Source organism: Pantherophis guttatus, chromosome 4 (genome assembly GCF_059756535.1).
Source record: "Pantherophis guttatus breed Tessera chromosome 4, ASM5975653v1, whole genome shotgun sequence".
NCBI lineage: Eukaryota > Metazoa > Chordata > Lepidosauria > Squamata > Colubridae > Pantherophis > Pantherophis guttatus.
The window spans coordinates 13,834,468-13,853,510 of NC_142066.1; the positions used below are offsets into that span (position 1 = coordinate 13,834,468).

Below are 19,043 nucleotides of genomic sequence, written 5' to 3' on the forward strand. Positions count from 1 at the left end.
GAAAGGCGAAAGCGGAAGCAGTATGCTCTGCCCCGAATTTGGGTAAACCAGGTTGCCCCGATAAGAAAAAAACAAACCTTAAGGACCGTTGCTGCGTCCCAAGGTCACGTTGGTTTTTGCGACCTTCAGACAAGCAAAGTCAACAGGGGAAAGCCAGGTTCACTTCACCACCGGGTCACTCACTTATCCAGTGCAGTGATTCATTTATCAACCGTGGCAAGAAAAGTCGTAGCATGGGACGAAACTCACTGAACCAATATCTCGCTTAGCGACAGAAATTCAGGGCTCGGTTGTGGTCGTAAGTCGAGGACTACCCGTAGTGTTAATAAGGTGGTTGGAGTTTAGCTAGGCATGGTGCACGGACGAAGCTGCTCCCTCAAATAAGGTGAACGGGAGCTTTACCGATCCAGATATTCGCACCCGAATATGCAGGCTGAACCAACAGGACAGGCTCAACTCACAACCGCACAACCAAGTCCGTCTTTGCCACGGTCACACAAACACACACACCTCCCACCACCCGCCGTGGAAACATCCTTCGCCATCTCTAGCAGAGGAAATTCTGCTCACTGAATCCATCCTGCTTTTTTTGTTTGTTTGTTTTATTTTCCTAACCCTCCCCAGAAAGTACATGGCAGATTTCAGCCGACATTCCTCTTCCAGCTTTTAATCGCTCCGTCAAAGAGAAACATTATTAAAGAGATTTTGTGTATAGAAAAGAAAAAAAAAAAAAAGAGAGGGGTGGGGAGTTAGGGGAAAGGCAGTGCCACCCCACAGTTTATTTCCTCGCACCCTTCTCCAAAGGGATGGGGTTTTTTTTTTTCCCCCCTTTCTCTTGCTGGTGGGTCTACAGCTGAGAAGATGTCCAGAACCTGCTTTCCCACCCTCACAGTTGCAAGGACGGGATTTTTCTTCTTCTTCTTCTTCTTCTGGATTTGGGCATCATCCTTTTGGGCAGAAATGTGCAACGGCAACACAAAACTGCGTAGTTTCTTTCCCCACCATTGTTATTATGGGGCGGGGTGTTATTTCACAAAGACGACGTTGTTGTTGGAATTGCGAGAAGCCAGCCAAGCTAGGAACACATCCCTGGGGGGGCGGTGAGAGAAAGAGAAAGGGGGGGGGGAGAGACATATGTCAGTTAACAGAAAACCAAACTGAAACAAGATTAATGTACAGGTGGCCCTTGATTTACAACGGTTCATTTAGGGACCGTTCAAAGTTACGACGGCACTAGTAAAAAAGGAACCATTTTCCAGGGTTATGACTTTTCCGACATTCACGTGATCAAAATGCACAAACTTGGCCACTGACTCGTATTTATGACCGTTGCTGCGTCCCGAGGTCATGCGATTCCCCTTTTGCGACCTTCTGACAGGCAACGTCGACGGGGAAACCCAAGATTCGCTTAACAACCGGGTTACCTAACTTATCAACCGCATCGATTCACTTTTAACCACGGTGGCAAGAAGGGTCGTAAAATGGGGGCAAGACTCACTTAACCAATGTCTCACTTCACAACAGAAATTTGGGGGGGAGGTTCATTGCGGTCGTAAGTCGAGGACTACCTGTACTGGATTCTGACCCACCGTCCCAGCATGGCTAAATCGAGGAAATTCCTTTCTGCGGTATCTCTGAGAAGAACCATACAGAAGCGCTAAGCTGGGGGTATCAAACACGAGGCCCGGGGGCCGGATTCGGCCTGCAATGTGGTCGGATCCAGCCCGTGGGGCAGACCTGGAAAATGTAAGGGGCCGGCGCAAGTCGCTTCGGCCCGGTCTACCCAGTGTGAAGAGGAAACATTGGGCCAGCGTGGCTTCAGCCCAGTCTACCCAGTGCGAAGAGGAAACATGCCAGCAGTTTACGGAGTGGCGTGAAGCTAGCCACGCCCACCCAGTCGGCCACACCCACCCCGTCGGCCACGCCCGGCCGGCCTCCCAAGAGTCAACCACTGCCCTCAATGAAATTTGACTTTGACACCCCTGCTCTAAGCAAACCCACCTGCAGTGTTTAACCACGCATTCGTTGCTACAGTATTCGTTGTCCCAGTCACTGTTGACCACGGGAGGGTTGTCGCAGCCCACCCGGATGCAGCGAGGGCGGGGCGACATGGCCACGGGCGATTCGGAGACGAGCTCCACGTGCATTTGTGTTGGTGACTCCACCTGGAAGAGGAAGGAAAAGGAAATTTCTGAGATGTAGCCAATGAGCCTGCTAGAGTGGGGGACGGGAGGGTGGGACGGAAAGCAAAGGCTCTTCGGGCCTGCAAATCGGAGGAGGAAAGGGGGCCGAGATCTCTTCCCCAGTCCAATCCGATTAAGTTGCCTTTTTGATTGACAGAATAACAGAGTTGGAAGGGACCTTGGAGACCCTATATATTTCAGTCCAAACTCTTCTTAAAAACTTCCAGCGTTGGGAGTACCCACTTCTGGAAGAAAAATCATTCCATTGATTCAATTGTTATTATTTATTTATCTCTTAGGAGTGGTGCAATGGCCTAGAGGTGGAGCTCTTGCCTCATGATCAAGGGGCTGCGAGTTCGATCCTAGGTAGTGGCAGATATTTCTCTCTCTGGGCACAATGAGTAATCATCTGCTGCAAACTCTGCATTGGTGACAGGAAGGGCATCCGGACTGTAAACACTCTGCTCAATTTAGTTGCCCCGATTCCATCCCGATGTAAAGGATTACGGGATCATTAAAAGACTAATCCCATTCCATTCCATTATTCTATTCTATTCTATTTCATTTCATTTTTTTTATTCTATTCTATTCCTATTTCTATTTATGTTCTATTCTCTCAACTTTGTTGTTCTGTTATTCTGCTATTTGCTCCAATGTGTTGTGGCTCTGACCCCCGACCCCACCTTATCTGAGGAAGAAGGCTCCAAAAGGGAAGGAGAGGAGTTGGCCGGGCCTCCCTCTCCAGGACCCTCCTCTCTGGCAATGCCTCAGGTGTCTCCCGCCGGAGAAGTGATTGGCCAGGAGCCAGGTATCCCCGCGCAGGCGCAGTCGGACAGTGACGGGGATGAGTCTTGGCTGGATCCACGCCAGCGTCGGAGAGATAAGCGCACGCAACAGAAGAGGAGGCGTGCCAGAGATTAGGCTGAGTCACTGGACCACACCCCACAGGGTATAAAAGGGAGCGTGGTGGCCAGTCAAGCCTTGTGACGAACAAAGCTGAAAGCTTCCACGCCATTCTGCATTGCCGGACTTTTGCTATAGGCTTTGCTGGATTATATTTGGACTTAATTTACTCTGTAATTATTGAACATTTTACTCTGATGTACCAAAAGCGGAGAGAAGTTATCTCTTCCCTTCGTGAGTAATAAACTCTTGGCAGGCAGCCACTAGGTTGCTGCCAAGTTTCGTTATCATAAAGAAAAGGATTTTGTCGGCTGGTTTGGTTTTTAACTCTTGGACGTCTGTTGGTGTGTGTGTATGGGACGGGGACAGAACACAATGCTCTCTTTTTCTACTTCTCCTACATGGTTCCTTACCTCCGGCACGACATTGATGGGCTCCGGAGATGTTTGGAGCTCAGTGCTGGTCCTCTCGGGGCTGCTGTCTTCCGTCCTCAGAGCAATGGGCTGGATCTGAAGGGCTGGCGGGGGCAGGATTTTGATCTGAAGGGGGGGCGGGGGCTGCTGGAGGTTGAGGCGCACCTTCTGTTGGAGAGGAGGCTGCTGCATGGCTTGAAGAGGAGGGGGCTGCTGGAGAATGGTGACCGGCTGGGCGGGGGGCTGCTGAGGCATCTGCTGAAGAGGGGGAGGCTGCAGCCGCGGTAGGTGCATGGATGTGGCAGCTGCGGCGGCCGCAGCTAAAACCGAACGCGTGACAATCTGGGTGGTTCCTGTCCCAGCTTGCAGCTGCCCCAGCTGGATGCCCCGCGAGGTCACCATCGTGGCGGGGATCACCGTCACCACGCCTCCTTGCGACGTGACCGCCAGCGAGGACGGCAGCATCTGTTTGGGAATGATGATCTTGGTGATGCTGGTTTGGCCGGCCGATTGCGGGCCGGCGCTGGAGGTCACCACCACCGTGGGCTGAGCGGGGACGATAGCAGGAGGTGGTGGGGGAGGCGGACTCTCCAAGGCCGGAGGGTTGGGTGGTACCGGAGCCGGAGGTGAAGCCGATTCCACAACAGGGGCTGGTGGCTCCGCAGGAGAAGCGATCGGGTCCAGCTCCACCGTCTCGACTGTGGTCTAGGGAAGGGAATACAAAATCGGGGATACAGTTCAAGAAGAGACCAAGTGTTCCCTGTCCCGGTGTTCTGACTCAGCTCCCCAGACACGACAAACCTGTTGTGACCTAGGTTCACTTAGTCATTACAGGACACAATTAGTCTCAAACAAAACTATTTTATTATAACAGCTGAGAATTACTTCATTCCCAGCTTAGTCCAAATTAATTCCATAACAAGTCCTTCAGAAAAAGTCCTTCAGGCTTATCACACACATTTATGTTCTTTGGCACCCTGCCAAAGGCCTTACTTGGCAAAGCCCCACGAAGTTCAGAATCAAGAGACGCCGACTGGAAAACGGGTTTAGCAACGTTGCTTTCCTACAAAGAGCTCAGGAGGCTTTGCTGCTCTTTTAAGCCTTATGGGAGGGGCCAATCATCTCCTGGCCTTACTCCTGAGTCGTCCTTTTTGCTTTAGCTGCTCTTGCCTTCTGGCAGCTCTGCGCATGCGCGCACTAGGGACAGGCTCCTCCTGTTCCTCTGCCTTTTTGTTGTCCGACTCTGAAGGCTCCAGAGTCCACGCATCACTCCCAGATGGCCCTGACCCCATCTCTGCCTCCGAAGCAGAGCCCTCGTCCGGGCCTTCCTCAGACTCCAGGACTGGCCCATGGTCCTCCCCAGCCTCCTCACTGTCCGACTCTGCTGCTAGCTCCACGGGTTGCTGGCGGACTACAACCAAACCCTCTGAAGTTAGCTCAAAGATTTCTTTATTAAGAACACCGGCAGCCCCGGCAAAAAGTTTCTCTCTCACCGCAGGCTAACAAGTTCAGCTGGCCGGCAGATGAATAGTTGTCTGCCACATCTATTCATCTCCACCCCCTGCCTTTTATCCCCAAAGCTAGGGTGGGGCTTCGCTAGCAGCGATGGCTCTTCCATCCCAAGGATCAGCCCATAGATTTCCACTGCTCTCCTCTTGGGTGACCTTGGACCAATGACTAGGAGACTGAGAGTTCTAGTTCCGCCTTAGGCATGAAAGCCAGTTGGGTGACCTTGGATCAATCAAGAAGAGGCTGTTTTAGTCCCGCCTTAAGGCAACTTGGTGATTTTGGGCCAGTTCCTCTGTCTCAGTCCAACTCACTCACAGGGTTATTGTTGTTAAGAAAAAAAAAAAAAAAGGAAAGAGGAGTATAATGTACGCTCGCTGCCTTGAGTTACTTAGAAAAATAACAAAGGCAAGATAAAAATCCAATAAATAAAAATAAAATTACCTATCCGCAACGCGGGTAGTGATGGGAGCAGCATGGCGCTCCCATGTAACACCTCTCCTACGCGAGCTGCACTGGCTCCCGGTGGTCTTCCAGGTGCGCTTCAAGGTATTGGTCATCACCTTTAAAGCGCTCCATGGCATAGGGCCTAGCTATCTTCGAGACCGCCTGCTGCTACCGACGACCTCCCATCGACCCGTGCGCTCCCACAGAGAGGGCCTCCTCAGGGTGCCATCAGCCAAACAATGTAGGCTGGTGACCCCCAGGGGGAGGGCCTTCTTGTGGGGGCTCCTACCCTCTGGAATCAGTTGCCCCCTGAGATAAGGAGAATCCATGACCTCAGTGCCTTCCGTCGTGCCCTTAAAACCCATCTTTTCCAGAAAGCCGGGCTGGCTTAAGAAGAAATTTTTTAAATTCTTTTAATTGGTTTGTGATTTCTTAATTTCTGGGCCTAATTTATATATATTTTTAACTGTTTTTAATATTTGTATTCTATGTTCTTATTTTGGCTGTACACCGCCCTGAGTCCTCAGGGAGAAGGGCGGTATATAAATTGGAAATTGAATTAAATTTAAATTAAAATAAGATCTCTTTTTTTAAGCCAGATTGATTTTTTTTAAAAAAAAATACAGAGGTCATGAAAGGACAGGCATTTTCTGCATCTTCCTTGTATCGGTGGTCCATCATGAATTTTCTACAGACACACACCAGAAAAAAGATCGTTTAGTGATTGAAAGCCTCTCAGTACTATTTCCAATTATAAAAACCTCCAGCTTCTGCTTCTTAACTAAAAACACCATGTAAACCCTTTCCTGCTGAAATACTAGAACAAAGGTGTCAAACTCAAGGCCCGGGGGCCAGATCTGGCCCCCGGGGGGCTTAGATTTGGCCCATGGGCCCACCTGGAAACAGCGAAGGACCGGCCCCGTGGTGCCTCTGCCAGTGAAAACGGAGCTCGGGAGGACTGCATGAAGCCGTCACAGCAGGAAACGGAGCTCGGGAGCCCACTTTCATTGAAAGAGCGCTCGGGCCACCACAGGCACCCCCGACATGAGTGACGTTGAGCTGGCCATGCCCCATGCCATACCCACACCGGCCCCCTGTTGTGGCCTGTCAGCAGCCAGTGGAGCTGGCAGCAGATTCGGACAGTGAGGAGGTTGGGGAGGAACATGGGCCAGTCCTGGAGTCTGGGGAAGGCTCTGATGAGGGCTCTGCGTCGGAGGCAGAGAGGGGGCCAGGGCCGTATGCCAGTTATCAGCTGCCTTCAGAGTCAGACATCAGTGAAGCAGATGAAGAGCTGGAGCCTGTTCCCAGTGTGCGCATGCGCAGAGTTGCCAGACGAAGGGAACAGCTAAAGAACAAGGGTCGACTTGGGAGTAAGGCCACAGGTGGACAATGAATGGCCCCTCCCAGAGGGAAAGAAAGGGGAGTGTAGTTTGCAGGAGACAATTAGTTTGCTTAATTGGTTCGTGACTCTCAGAGACTCCTTGCCAAGTTTTGAAGATATCAGCCTGGCAGATTTCCAAGTCAGATAAATTGTAAATTCACCCTTGAAAGACTTTGCTGGATGTGAATGAGAGAAATTCACAGTAACTTAATAAAAAGGGATTTTTGTCAGGATAAGGAGTCTGCTTCGTGGTTTGGGAACGTCTAGGACAGAACAACATTTGAGGTCAAACACAACCCTGATGTGGCCCTCAATGAAATTGAGTTTGACACCCCTGAGACACCATTTATCAGCAAAGGCAGTTCAGGGCAAATGAAATCTCAGGCTCAGGGCGGTTTCCTTCTCTTCCATTCTTCCCTGGAAGGCAAGTAAAATAAGGGGAAAGTTTCAATGGAGCAAAGATGGGGAAAGAAGAGGAGATCATGCCCCCTTACTTGGCACTCTTGGTTGTCCCGATAGGCAGCTAGCGCTTTTAAATATTCCTTCTTGGCAGCTTCCGTTTTCCGCTTGTACACCTACAAAAAGAGAAATGGGAATTATAAAGCAGGCTGGATCTTCAACATGTCCCCTTATTTGCTGATCTTCAACTCAGGTGTTCACGTACCGGCCCTTGTAGCAGTGTTTCTCAACCTTAGCATCTTTTAAGACGGGTGGACTTCAACTCCCAGAATTCCTGGAAATTGAAGTCCACCCATGTTTTAGATTAGCTAGGAAGTAGGAAATCTGACGATTCCAGCTAATATAAATCGCGTGTCACAGCTGATCGTCACCCAGCTGATCGTCGGAAATACTATTTCGCCCCATAGCATGTTTTACTACCGGTTCACCCGAACTGGTCTGAACCGGTAGCATTTCACCCCTGCAGCTGCCTTCCTCAACTTGATTCCTGCCAATTATCCACTTAATTGATGTTTTTGGCTCAATTTTTGGGCAAAATGTTAAGAGATGGAAATGAGCGAATGCAAAATGAGCGGGTTTTTTTTTTTTTTTTTAGGGCTCCAGACAGACTCTTTGGGGTGCTGTCCTTGGTGCTGAAAGCGTGGCGATGGGTATGCGTCCCACCCCTATAACCGCTCGGCGCAACAAACCCTTTGGGACGTACTTGCTTCTGTTCCTCTCCCAAGCTGTCCCACATCGAGGCGACAATCTTAGAGACCTCGCCGAAGGTGGCTTTGGGGTTTTGCCCTTTAATGGCCGCCTGGGTGTCCCGAAAGAAGAGGGCGTAGGCAGAGACGGGCTTCTGGGGCTCGTTGGGGTCCTTCTTTTTCTTCTGTTTCTTGGGCGCTTTCTGCTTCTTCCCGATGTCCAGCACGACTGCGGGTGCTGCAACCGGCGGGGGCGCCACCGAAGCAGGTGGGGCTGGTTTGGCGACAGAAACTTGCTACGGGACAGAGATGAACACAATAAGAAATAAATTCCTAGGTTGCACTAACGGAGGGATAGAATGAAGATCACGTGAAGTGTTAATACCCCGTTTCCCCCAAAAATAAGACCCAACCGGAAAATAAGTCCTAGCATTATTTTTTTTCATGATGCTCGTATTATAAGACCTACCCCCAAAATAAGCCCCAGTTAAGATTATCAGCCAGATGGGTGCTTTTAGTACCGTATTTTCCCCAAAATAAGACCTAGCCAGAAAATAAACCCTAATGCTTCTTTTAGAGCAAAAATTAATATAAGACCCGGTCTCATTTTGGGGAAAACACGGTACCACTTTATAATGCCTTGGTAAGGCCACTCTTGGAATACTGCATCCAGTTTTCGTCACCATATTATAAAAAAGATGTTGAGAGTCTGAAACGAGTGCAGAGAAGAGCAACAAAGAGGATTAGGGGACTGGAGGCTAAAACATATCAAGAAAGGTTACTGGAATTGGATATGGCTCGTTTAATGAAAAGAAGGAGTAGGGGAGACATGATAGCAGTGTTCCAAAATCTAAGGAGCTGCCACAAAATAAAGAGGGAGTCAACCTAGTCTCCAAAGCACCCAAACGCAGGACAAGACGCAATGGATGGAAACTAATCAAGGAGAGAAGCAACCTGGAAGAAATTTCCTGACAGTTAGATTAATTAATCAGTGGAACAATTTGCCTCCAGAAGTTGTAAATGCTCCAACACTGGAGGTTTTTAAGAAGAGACTGGGCAATCTGCGTGAAATGGTATAGGGCCGTGATGGCGAACCTATGGCATGCCATGAACCTATTAGTGGGCATGCCAGCCCAGCTCTGGGGCGCATGCGTGTGCCGGCCAGCTGATTTTCGGGCCTTCTGGGCCCACCAGAAGTAGGGAAATAGGCTGTTTCCTGCCTCTGGAGGGCCTGGGGGCGGGGTGGGGAAGGCCCGTTTTTCTTTCTTACCTGGCTCCAGATCCTCTCTGTGTATCTGGGAAGGGCGAAAACAGCCTTTCCCTCTTCCTTGGAGGCCCTACGGAGGCTGAAAGGGCCCATTTCCCGACTCCCGGTGGGACAGGAAGTGACGTTTTTTCCTGTCCCCAGCCTCCAGAGACTCCTAGAGACTCCTAGAGAGGCTTCTAGAGACTCCTAGAGAGGTTCTGGAGGCTGGGGACAGCAAAAAACATCACTTCCTGTCCCAAGGAGAGTTGGGAAATGGGCCCTTTCAGCCTCCGTAGGGCCTCCAAGGGAGTGGGAAAGGCTGTTTTCGCCCTTCCCAGATACACAGAGAGCCAGGTAAGAAAGAAAAACGGGCCTTCCCCACCCCTCCCAGAGGCAGGAAACAGCCTGTTTCCCTACTTCTGGTGGGCCCAGAAGGTCCGAAAATCAGCTGGCTGGTTCACGCATGCACCCCAGAGCTGAGCTGGCATGCCCACTAATATGGCTCTGCGTGCCATAGGTTCGCCATTACGGGTTTAGGGTTTCCTGCCTGAGCAGGGGGTTGGTCTAGAAGACCTCCAGAAGTCCCTTCCAACTCTGTTATTCTGTATTCAGAAAGAGCTGCATAGAGCAGAGATGGAGCCTATAACTGTGGGCAGGTGGAATAGTTTTTATTTTGGATCTCGTTTGCCCCAGCCTCTTTTCCAGTGTTTCTATCCTTTGGCAACTTTGGGCTTCAACTCCCAGAATTCCCCACCCAGCAAATGCTGGAAGTCCACATATCTTAAAGTTGCCAAGGTTTTGAGAAACTGTGTTCTATTCGAACTCTTTCTGAGGTCCCGCTTACTTATGTGAACTGAAGAAGCTTTTTGGATGAGAAGTGAAATGTTTTCAAATAATTCTTAAAAGTAAAACAAAGTCCAGTTGCCTTTTAGAAAAAGGCACCTTTGGGACAACCATGACCAGGATGATTGAAAATATTTATAGACAGCAGCTGGGCTGTTACAAAAGTTACACAGGGTTGGGCATCACCTTTGCTAGAAAAGGGGTGGGGTTTACAATGATGATGTTATGTCGTTGGGTAATGAAACAGCCAAGCTCAAAGAGCATTGAGGATACCCCTCACATTCTCCACCTCTCAACAGCCGGCCGGCCGAAACTCACCCGCCTGATTTCTTCTGGCTCCTCCTCCTGCAGAGAATTGGAGGGTGAGGGGGTGGGTGTAAGCCGCTCCTCGGGGGACTGAGCCGCGGGAGGCAGGATGGAAGTTCCTCCCAGGCTGAGCCCCAGCTGAGAGCTCAGCTCCGATTGGTCGATGGTGGTCAGCTGCCCGTGCCCCATGAGGCCAGTGCTGATGTCTGTCATAGGCACGTCAATGGTGACAGGCGGATTGGCGCTGTACTGGGTTCCCATGGGGTGATCCAAATCCTAGAAAAAGGGGGAAGTCAATTTAGAATACAGATGTAGGGGCAGGGCAGCTTCTGCCATGAAGCCAGGTGCCATGTTAGCTTCCTGGCCAGCTGTTCACACCTCTACTCTGCACACTCAACTTGATTGGGGGTTGAGAAAGTCCAGTTCCAGGACTGACTTCCAGAAAGTCCAGTTGCCTCTTGGGACAACTATGACCTGGATGACTGAGAATTTCCATAGACATTGATTGGAGTTATCCCTCCCACCCCAAACAAACCAGCAGAAGTCCCTGTAAACGATTCATTTACAGACAGTCCTCAATTTATGACAACTGAACCCTGTTGCTTAGCGAGACGTTTGTTAAGTGAGTTTTGCCCCATTTTATGACTCTTCTGGCTACGTTCATTAAGCGAATCGCCGCAGTTAAGTTAGTAGCATGCACGTTAAGTGAATCTGGCTTGCCCCTTGACTTTGCTTGTTGGAAGGTCTCAAAAGGGGACCGCATGACCCCAGGACACTGCCACCGTCGTAAATACGAACCAGTCGTCAAGCGTCCGAAAGTAAATCACGCGACCGTGGGGATGCTGCAACGGTCGTGTGAAAAACGGTCATCGGTCACTTTTTTCAGTGCCGTTGTCACTTGGAATGGTCGCTAACGGAACTTGTTGTAAGTCGAGGACCACCCGTATTTGATTTGTACCCTGACTTTCTAAGATGGCACTAATAAAGACCAGATTAAAAGTAAAGTTTAAAATATTAAAATGAACAGCATATCTGGAATCTGAAATCCTGGAATGATTCAAAACCTGGTGAAAGAAATTAGGCTGTGCCGTTTCCTGTGCAGCAACGAAGTAACTTCTCCTCGCTGGCATGCCAGACAGATGAGCCACTGATGATCAGGAGACGGGGGGAATCTTAGGTCTCCCCATTTCATCTTGACAGGTTTGAAAGACAGGCAGGGAATGAGCCAGTTCCCCTCCTCTAAGGAGGTCCATCTAGCACAGGGGTCCCCAACCCCCGGGCCTCGGCCCACTACCATAAAGGAAGTGCCCTCCGCCCACGAACTTGCAAAGCTGTTTCTGAGCGACATCTACCATCTGCATGGAGTGCCGAGAAGGATCAGATCAGATCAGGGGGTCCAGTTTACAGCAAAGTTCTGGAGGGAATTCATTCTATCAATTGGTTCCTCCCGGGGCCTTAGCTCGGATTTTCATCCGAGCACGAATGGTGCAGCAGAACGAGCTAACGCGATGGTGGAGCAATATTTGAGGTGTTACGTCAAATATGAGTCACGGTGGCGCAGTGGTTAGAGTGCAGTACTGCAGGCTACTTCTGCTGACTGCCGGCTGCCTGCAACTTGGCAGTTCAAATTTCAACCAGGCTCAAGGTCGATTCAGCCTTCCATCCTTCCGAGATGGGTAAAATGAGGACCCAGATTGTTGGGGACAAAAGGCTGACTCAGAGAGGACTGTAAAGCACTGTAAAGCGGGATATAAGTCTACGTGCTATGTCAAATAGTCATCAGCACCAGGCTGCAGCTTGTTTGAACTATGGCTTCAGGAGAAATTGGCGAATGTGTGCGTGGAGCTTCCCTTGTGCGAGCAGACAGCGCTTGCACATGAAGCTCCATTCCCACGAATGGAGCTTTGCATGAGGGCAAAGGCCTCCACTCGTATGAAGGGAGGGTGCGTGCACCACTCACACAAATGGAGCCGTTTGTGCACATCTGCACCTGCCGCTCACATGCCCGCCACTGCACCCTGGCAGGCCGCCAAGCTCTAATGGCTGGGGACTACTGATCTAGCAGGACCAAGCAGAAGGGCCTTTTCTGTGGTGGCTCCCTCCCTGTGGAACATCACCCCTGCAGATATAAGATTGAAGCCCACTGGATACTCTTTCCCAAGGCTCAGAAGTCCCGATTCTGTCAATGGGCCTGGGGACCCCAGAGTGGGATGGAGGCTATCAAATGGCTTGTTTGACTGTTGTTGCCAAGGGGGATGAGTTTTATTGTGTTTTTATTGTTTTTGTATTGGATTTTTATCTTTGTAACCCCGCCCAGTCTGCTGAAAGTGAATTGAGCGGCCATATAACTTTTCATAAAGATAGGATTCCTGTCTGCCAGTCTCTTTCTCCAGCTATTTACTGGGATCCATTGAGGACCAACTCCTGCCTGTGTCAAAGGCCATAGCATAGCTCCCCAAAAGTGTGCCTTCACAATTACATTTTTCTGAATGTCCTCTCTGCCAAACTGAAGGGCTGATTTTTGTTTTCATTGAGAAAGGACTTAAAAATTGCCCCCTTTTTTAACTCTTAATTTAACCCTTTTAAGCAATAGTACTTAGACTTACATACAGCTTCACAGTGCTTTACAGCCCTCTCTAAGCGGTTTAGAGTCAGCCTATTGCCCCCAACAATCTGGGTCTTCATTTTACCGACCACAGCAGGATGGAAGGCTGAGTCAACCTTGAGCCGGTCAGGATTGAACTGGTGGCGGTTTGGCAGAATCAGCCTGCAATACTGCATTTTAACCTCTGCGCCAGCACGGCTCCTTTTAACTCTAAATGCTCCTATTTAACTCTCAATTTTAATCACGAGTTTTATGTTTCATTAAACTTATGCTGCTGCTGAAAGACAGTGTCAATCAGCATTCAGTATAGCTTTCCTAAATGAATAAACTGCGGTCAAATCAGCAACAGAAAACCACGTTGCCCTTCCGCTTGTTCCACCTCTCCAAACCACGTTCTTACAATGTTTGGCTTACCATGGCTAGCCCACCACTCAGCAGCCCGCCCCCTTGCTCCATAAGACCATGGGTAATGCCCACAGGTATGTCAAGGGCCTGAACCCCATACTGGGCCGAGAATGTGGCATCGGGGGCAGTCACAGGGTCACCCAGGTCCTCAAAGTGCCCAACCACGTCAGAAACAGCCAAGGAGGGGTCGGCGTCCAGGGCGATGGGTGGAATTTCGAACTCTTCGTCCCCCAGACTTGGCGTGTGGAAAGTCTGCACAAGCAAAAAAAAAAGAGAGAGAGAGAGAGAAGGAAGAAAGTTTACTTCAAGCCAGGTTAGGTTGCACACCTAGTTCAGACACGCCTACTGCGGTGAATAAGTATCCCCCAAAAACTTGAGAAAGAAAGGAGCCGATTCTTTCTAAATGAACATTTTAAAAAAAAATTATTAAAAGTCAAGCTGCATTCACATTTTTTAATAAGTATTATTATACATATTTTTATTCATTCATTCATTCATTCATTCATTCATTCATTCAATTTATATCCCGCCCTTCTCCAAGTGGACTCAGGGCGGCGCACAGCCAGAACCTAAAACACATATCAATACAAAATTTAAAATTATTAAAAGAATTAAATAACTGTGGCCCAAAAATTTAAAACATTGAAAACTAAAACCCATTTGACAATTTAAAAAGCTAAAAAGACTAAAAAAAAAAAAAGCATGGGGGGGTTCATGCCAGCCCTGCTTGATGGAAAAGTTTTTAGGGCATGGCGAAAAACCCGGAGATCCGATATCCTTCGTATCTCCGGGGGCAAATCGTTCCAGAGGACAGGAGCTGCCACAGAGAAGGCCATCCCCCTGGGGGTCGCTAGCCGACATTGCCTGGTAGACGGCACCCTGAGGAGTCCCTCTCTGTGGGAGCGTACTGTGGGAGCGTACATATCAGGAGAAAAACGGAATTATGAGCAAAGTTGCACTTACTAGAAATTGAATGGACAACACACTGGAAAAGCATCTTATTTTAGGATCCAGAGGTTTATTAGAATTTGGAGCATAGCAAACATAAGGAGGTTACACCATAATCACACTGTAATGAGGACCAATCGGACAACCAATTAAAAGGGATGGCTTGAAGCCCATTGGCCGCGACCCACTGTCCAATGTTACATTATATGCCCTAATCTTACAAGCACCTGACTTTTGGGATTCTGCCTCGTTGCCATACCGTGTTTCCCCGAAAATACGACCTACCCCGAAAACAAGCCATAGCCTGATTTTCACACCTGCGCTTAATAAGCCCTACCCCAAAAATAAGACCTAGTTAAGTCCCAGCCACCACCTGGTTGTACGAGGCGTAAAAAATCAAGGTAGGGTGGGGATTGGAGCTGCCCCATGTGTCCCGCAGCTGGGTTTTTTTAAAAAAATTATTTATTTATTTTTATTTGATTTATATGCCGCCCTTCTCCGGAGACTCAGGACGTCTTACAATGCGCTAAGCAATAGCCTTCATACTTTTGTATATTTTATACAAAGTCAGCTTATTGCCCCCACAAACTGGGTTCTCATTTTACCTACCTTAGAAAAGATGGAAGGCTGAGTCAACCTTGAGCTTGGTGAGATTCGAACTTACAGTAATTGCAGACAGCTGGTGTTAATCACAATGCTTTTTTAGTCTGCTGAGCCACCAGGCTAGTTACCTTAGAACTGCCGCAACCAGGCCTCCTATGCCCGGACACCTGTTGCGCTACTGCCCGACTTCTTGTGCAGCTGCTTGCAGCGCTCGCAGCCAGACGCCATGTGGTGCATCGAATCAGTGCCACTGCTCGCACAATGCTGCATGGCATGTTATGCCGGTGCCCCCACTCGTGCATGCAATGACACAACGCATCACGCAGCCTCCTGCCATGAGCAGCGGCACTGGCGCAACAAGCCAAGCGGTGTCCTTCCACAAGCAGCGGCACCAGCGCAAATGGCTACAGAAGTTGGGCAGTGGCACGCCAGGTATAGGATGCATGGCTGTGGTTGTCCGAAGGTAAGTGGGTATTACATCCTCCGAAAATAAGGCCTGGTGCTTATTTTGGGGCCGAACAAAGAAAATAAGACCAGGTCTTATTTTTGGGGAAACATGGTAGCAACTGGGGCAATTTTCCCTTCCTTCTACCTCAATATTTCAACATTCTTATTCTAGCACAGAGGTCAGATTGAATTAAAAAAAGGAAACAATAAAGGAATGGAAACGAGGGGAGGAGTAGAGAAGGGAAAGTAGGGGAGTTGGGAGGTGAGAAGAGAAAAGAAGAATGGGAAAAGGAGAGGGAGAAGGAAGGGGAAAGAAGAGTAGGAGAGAGGGTAAGAAGGGGAGGAAGAAGAGAGGAGAGGGGAAAGAGGAAAGGAAGTAGGAAAGGAAAGGAGAGGAGGAATGAGGAAAGAAGAAAGAAAGGAGGAGAAAAAAGGGAAGGGAAAAAGAAAAGGTTGTAGTAAAACAAAAGGAGGAAATGGTAAAAGAGCAGACCTGAACAAATAATTAATTAATTACCTAATGGAAGTTAAAGAAGATGATGAACGAACAATGTATAAGGATGGATAAAAGACTGTACATTTAAACATGAAAAATAAAAATAAAAAACTTAAAAAAACAAAAAAAGAGACATCCAAATATGAAAAGCTGAATGCGTCGCACGTTTCCTAGGCATTCAACGCAATGCCAAAAGGGAAACCGGCGAAGTAGAAAATACTCCGGCTAAAATAACATTCTATAGCCAGGATGGTGAACCTGTGGCACGCGTGCCAGAGATGGCACGCTGCACCCTCTCTACGGGCCCGCAAGCCGTCACCCCAGTTCAGCTCTACCGTGCATGCGTCCGTGCCTCCCACCAGCCAGCTGGTCTTGGGGTCTCTGCTGTGCATGTGGGGAGGATGTACGCATGCGCGGAGTGCAGGGTGCGTGTGGGTGGGGGCACACGTGCATGTGGGGTGCACACGCACATTGTATTTTGGAGAGTTGGGCATGCATGCACGCATTTGCACTTGCACGCACGCTCTTTGGGTACTCAGTCCAGAAAAGGTCAGCCATCACTGTTCTCTAGCCTTCTTTGTTGCCATAAATAGGTCAATACTGGTCTGTTTCTTTTCTCCCCCCCCCCCAGTAAAAAAATCCTGTAATTTATTTTGCATTGCTTTATTTTCATCTATGTCTTTCCTACAAAGGGATAGGATCAGGACAGAGGTATCAAACTCGATTTCATTGAGGGTCGCATCAAAGTGGTGTTTGATCTTGGAGGGCCCGGGGGGGGGGATGGCCTCGTGTGGGCGTGGCCATAGTGGGTGGGGTGGGGGGCGTGACACGGGACTTGGGGGAACCTGTGGTGGCCAAGTCCTAATTTGGCCTCCACAAGTTGTGAAGGCTCCAAACACTGGAAGTTTTTAAGATGATGTTGGCTAACCATTTGTCTGAAGTGGTGTAGGGTTTCCTGCCTAAGCAGGGGGTTGGACTAGAAGACCTCCAAGGTCCCTTCCAACTCTTATTTTTCTTTTTTCTTTTTTCTTTTTTCTTTTCTTCTTTTCTTTTTTCTTTTCTTTTCTTTTCTTTTCTTTTTTCTATTCTATTCTATTCTATTCTATTCTGTTAATTCTATTCTAATTCTAATTCAGTTCAGTTCAGTTCATCTAATTCTAATTCTAATTCGTATTGTATTGTATTGTATTGTATTCTATTCTATTCTGTTAATTCTATTCTAATTCTAATTCTGTTCAGTTCAGTTCATCTAATTCTAATTCTAATTCTAATTCTAATTCGTATTGTATTGTATTGTATTGTATTCTATTCTATTCTGTTAATTCTATTCTAATTCTAATTCTAATTCAGTTCAGTTCAGTTCAGTTCAGTTCATCTAATTCTAATTCTAATTCTAATTCTAATTCTAATTCTAATTCGTATTGTATTGTATTGTATTGTATTGTATTGTATTGTATTGTATTGTATTGTATTCTATTCTATTCTATTCTATTCTATTCTATTCTATTCTATTCTATTCTATTCTAGGACTTCTCTAAGATCCTCCCTCACTCTCATTATAATCTTCCTTTCTTCCTTCTCTCCCCGCTCCCTATTTTCGCTAGCAGAGAGCTGAAGGAGTCCCCTTCGAGCTCCGTTTTCACTGGCAGAGCCACGGTGGGCTGGTCCTTTGCGGTTTCCAGTCCAGTCCAGTCCCATGGGCCAGATCTAAGCACCCCACAGGCCGGATGCAGCCCGCGGGCCTTGAGTTTGACACCCCTGGATTAGAGTTATAAGCCGTGGTGGCTCAGTGGTTAGAATGCAGTATTGCAGGCTACTTCTGCTGACTGCCGGCTGCCTGCAATTTGGCAGTTCGAGTCTCCCAAGGCTCAAAGTTGACTCAGCCTTCCAGCCTTACAAGGTGGGTACAATGAGGACCCAGATTGTTGGGGGCAATAGGCTGGCTCTGTAAACCGCTTAGAGAGGGCTGTAAAGCCCTGTGAAGCGGTATATAAAGTTTAACTGCTATCGCTATTAGGGTTAAGGTTAATTTCATGGCTCTCTTTTCATACTTGGCCTGAATAGTTCTTGTCTTTCTGCATAATACCTAGGTCCGTGATGGCGAACCTATGGCACGCGTGCCACAGGTGGCACTTAGAGCCATATCTGTGGGCACGTGACTGTTGCCCTAGCTCAGCTCCAGCATGTGTGTGTGCCAGCCAGCTGATTTTTGAGCCTTCTGGGCCCACCGGAAGTTGGGAAACTGGCCGTTTCTGGCCTCTGGAGGGCCTCCGGCGGGTGGGGAAGGCTGTTTTCGCCCTCCCCAGGCTCCAAGAAAGCCTCTTGAATTATGGGTGTAGGTACACATGTGCGCGACCCCTCCACACTCCCCCCTGCTTTTGGCACGCAACGGCAAAAAGGTTAGCCATCACTGACCTAGGTATTTATATACAATGCTTAAGGCAAGTATATAGCGTATTAAAATAACGTTTAACAGAATAACGGAATTGGAAGGGATTTTGGAGGTCTTCTAATTCAACCCTCTCCTCAAGCAGGAAACCCTCTGTCATTTTAGACAGAGCTTGGTTTCAAAAAAAAAGATTGTGCAGAACAACCATAAATAAATGAATGCATCATTTTTTTACTTCTCTTGCGTAGAGGAATATGGCATAGCGAGCTGGAAGGGGCCTTGGAGGCCATCTAGTCCAACCATCTGCTCGAGCATTACAGAGAAATGGGAGTCCAGTCTCTTCTTGAAAGCCTTCAGTGATGGGGCAATTTTTGCAGGCCAGTCGTTCCACTGAGGAATTGTTCTCACTGTCAGGAAATTTCTCCTTAGTTCTAGGTTGCTTCTCTCCTTGATTACATAGCATTGCGAGCTGGAAGGGAAGTCATCTACTCCACCATCTGCTCAACCATTTCAGACAATGGCAGTCCAGTCTCTTCTTCAAAGCCTTCAGTGATGAAGCTCCCACAATTTCTGGAGGCAAGTTGTTCCATTGATTGATTGTTCTCACTGTCAGGAAATGTCTCCTTAGTTCTAGCTTGCTTCTCTCCTTGATTACATAGCATTGCGAGCTGGAAGGGAAGTCATCTAGTCCACCATCTGCTCAACCATTTCAGACAATGGTAGTCCAGTCTCTTCTTCAAAGCCTTCAGTGATGAAGCTCCCACAACTTCTGGAGGC

General features: G+C 48.4%; 1 protein-coding gene across 1 annotated transcript in view; it reads right to left on the reverse strand.

The window, feature by feature from the left end:
- Window positions 1-651: 651 nt before the first annotated feature.
- The window catches only part of TOX4 (TOX high mobility group box family member 4), a 39,448-nt gene continuing 21,056 nt past the window's right edge, over window positions 652-19,043 (reverse strand). Inside the window, exons 3-9 of the mRNA XM_034427057.3 lie at window positions 13,393-13,635; window positions 10,386-10,649; window positions 7,996-8,274; window positions 7,328-7,408; window positions 3,500-4,204; window positions 2,002-2,165; window positions 652-1,089 (exon numbers count right to left, since the gene is read on the reverse strand). Coding sequence (XP_034282948.2) covers window positions 1,026-1,089; window positions 2,002-2,165; window positions 3,500-4,204; window positions 7,328-7,408; window positions 7,996-8,274; window positions 10,386-10,649; window positions 13,393-13,635 — 1,800 coding nt within the window. The 3' untranslated portion in view covers window positions 652-1,025. The remainder of the gene's footprint in view (window positions 1,090-2,001; window positions 2,166-3,499; window positions 4,205-7,327; window positions 7,409-7,995; window positions 8,275-10,385; window positions 10,650-13,392; window positions 13,636-19,043) is intronic.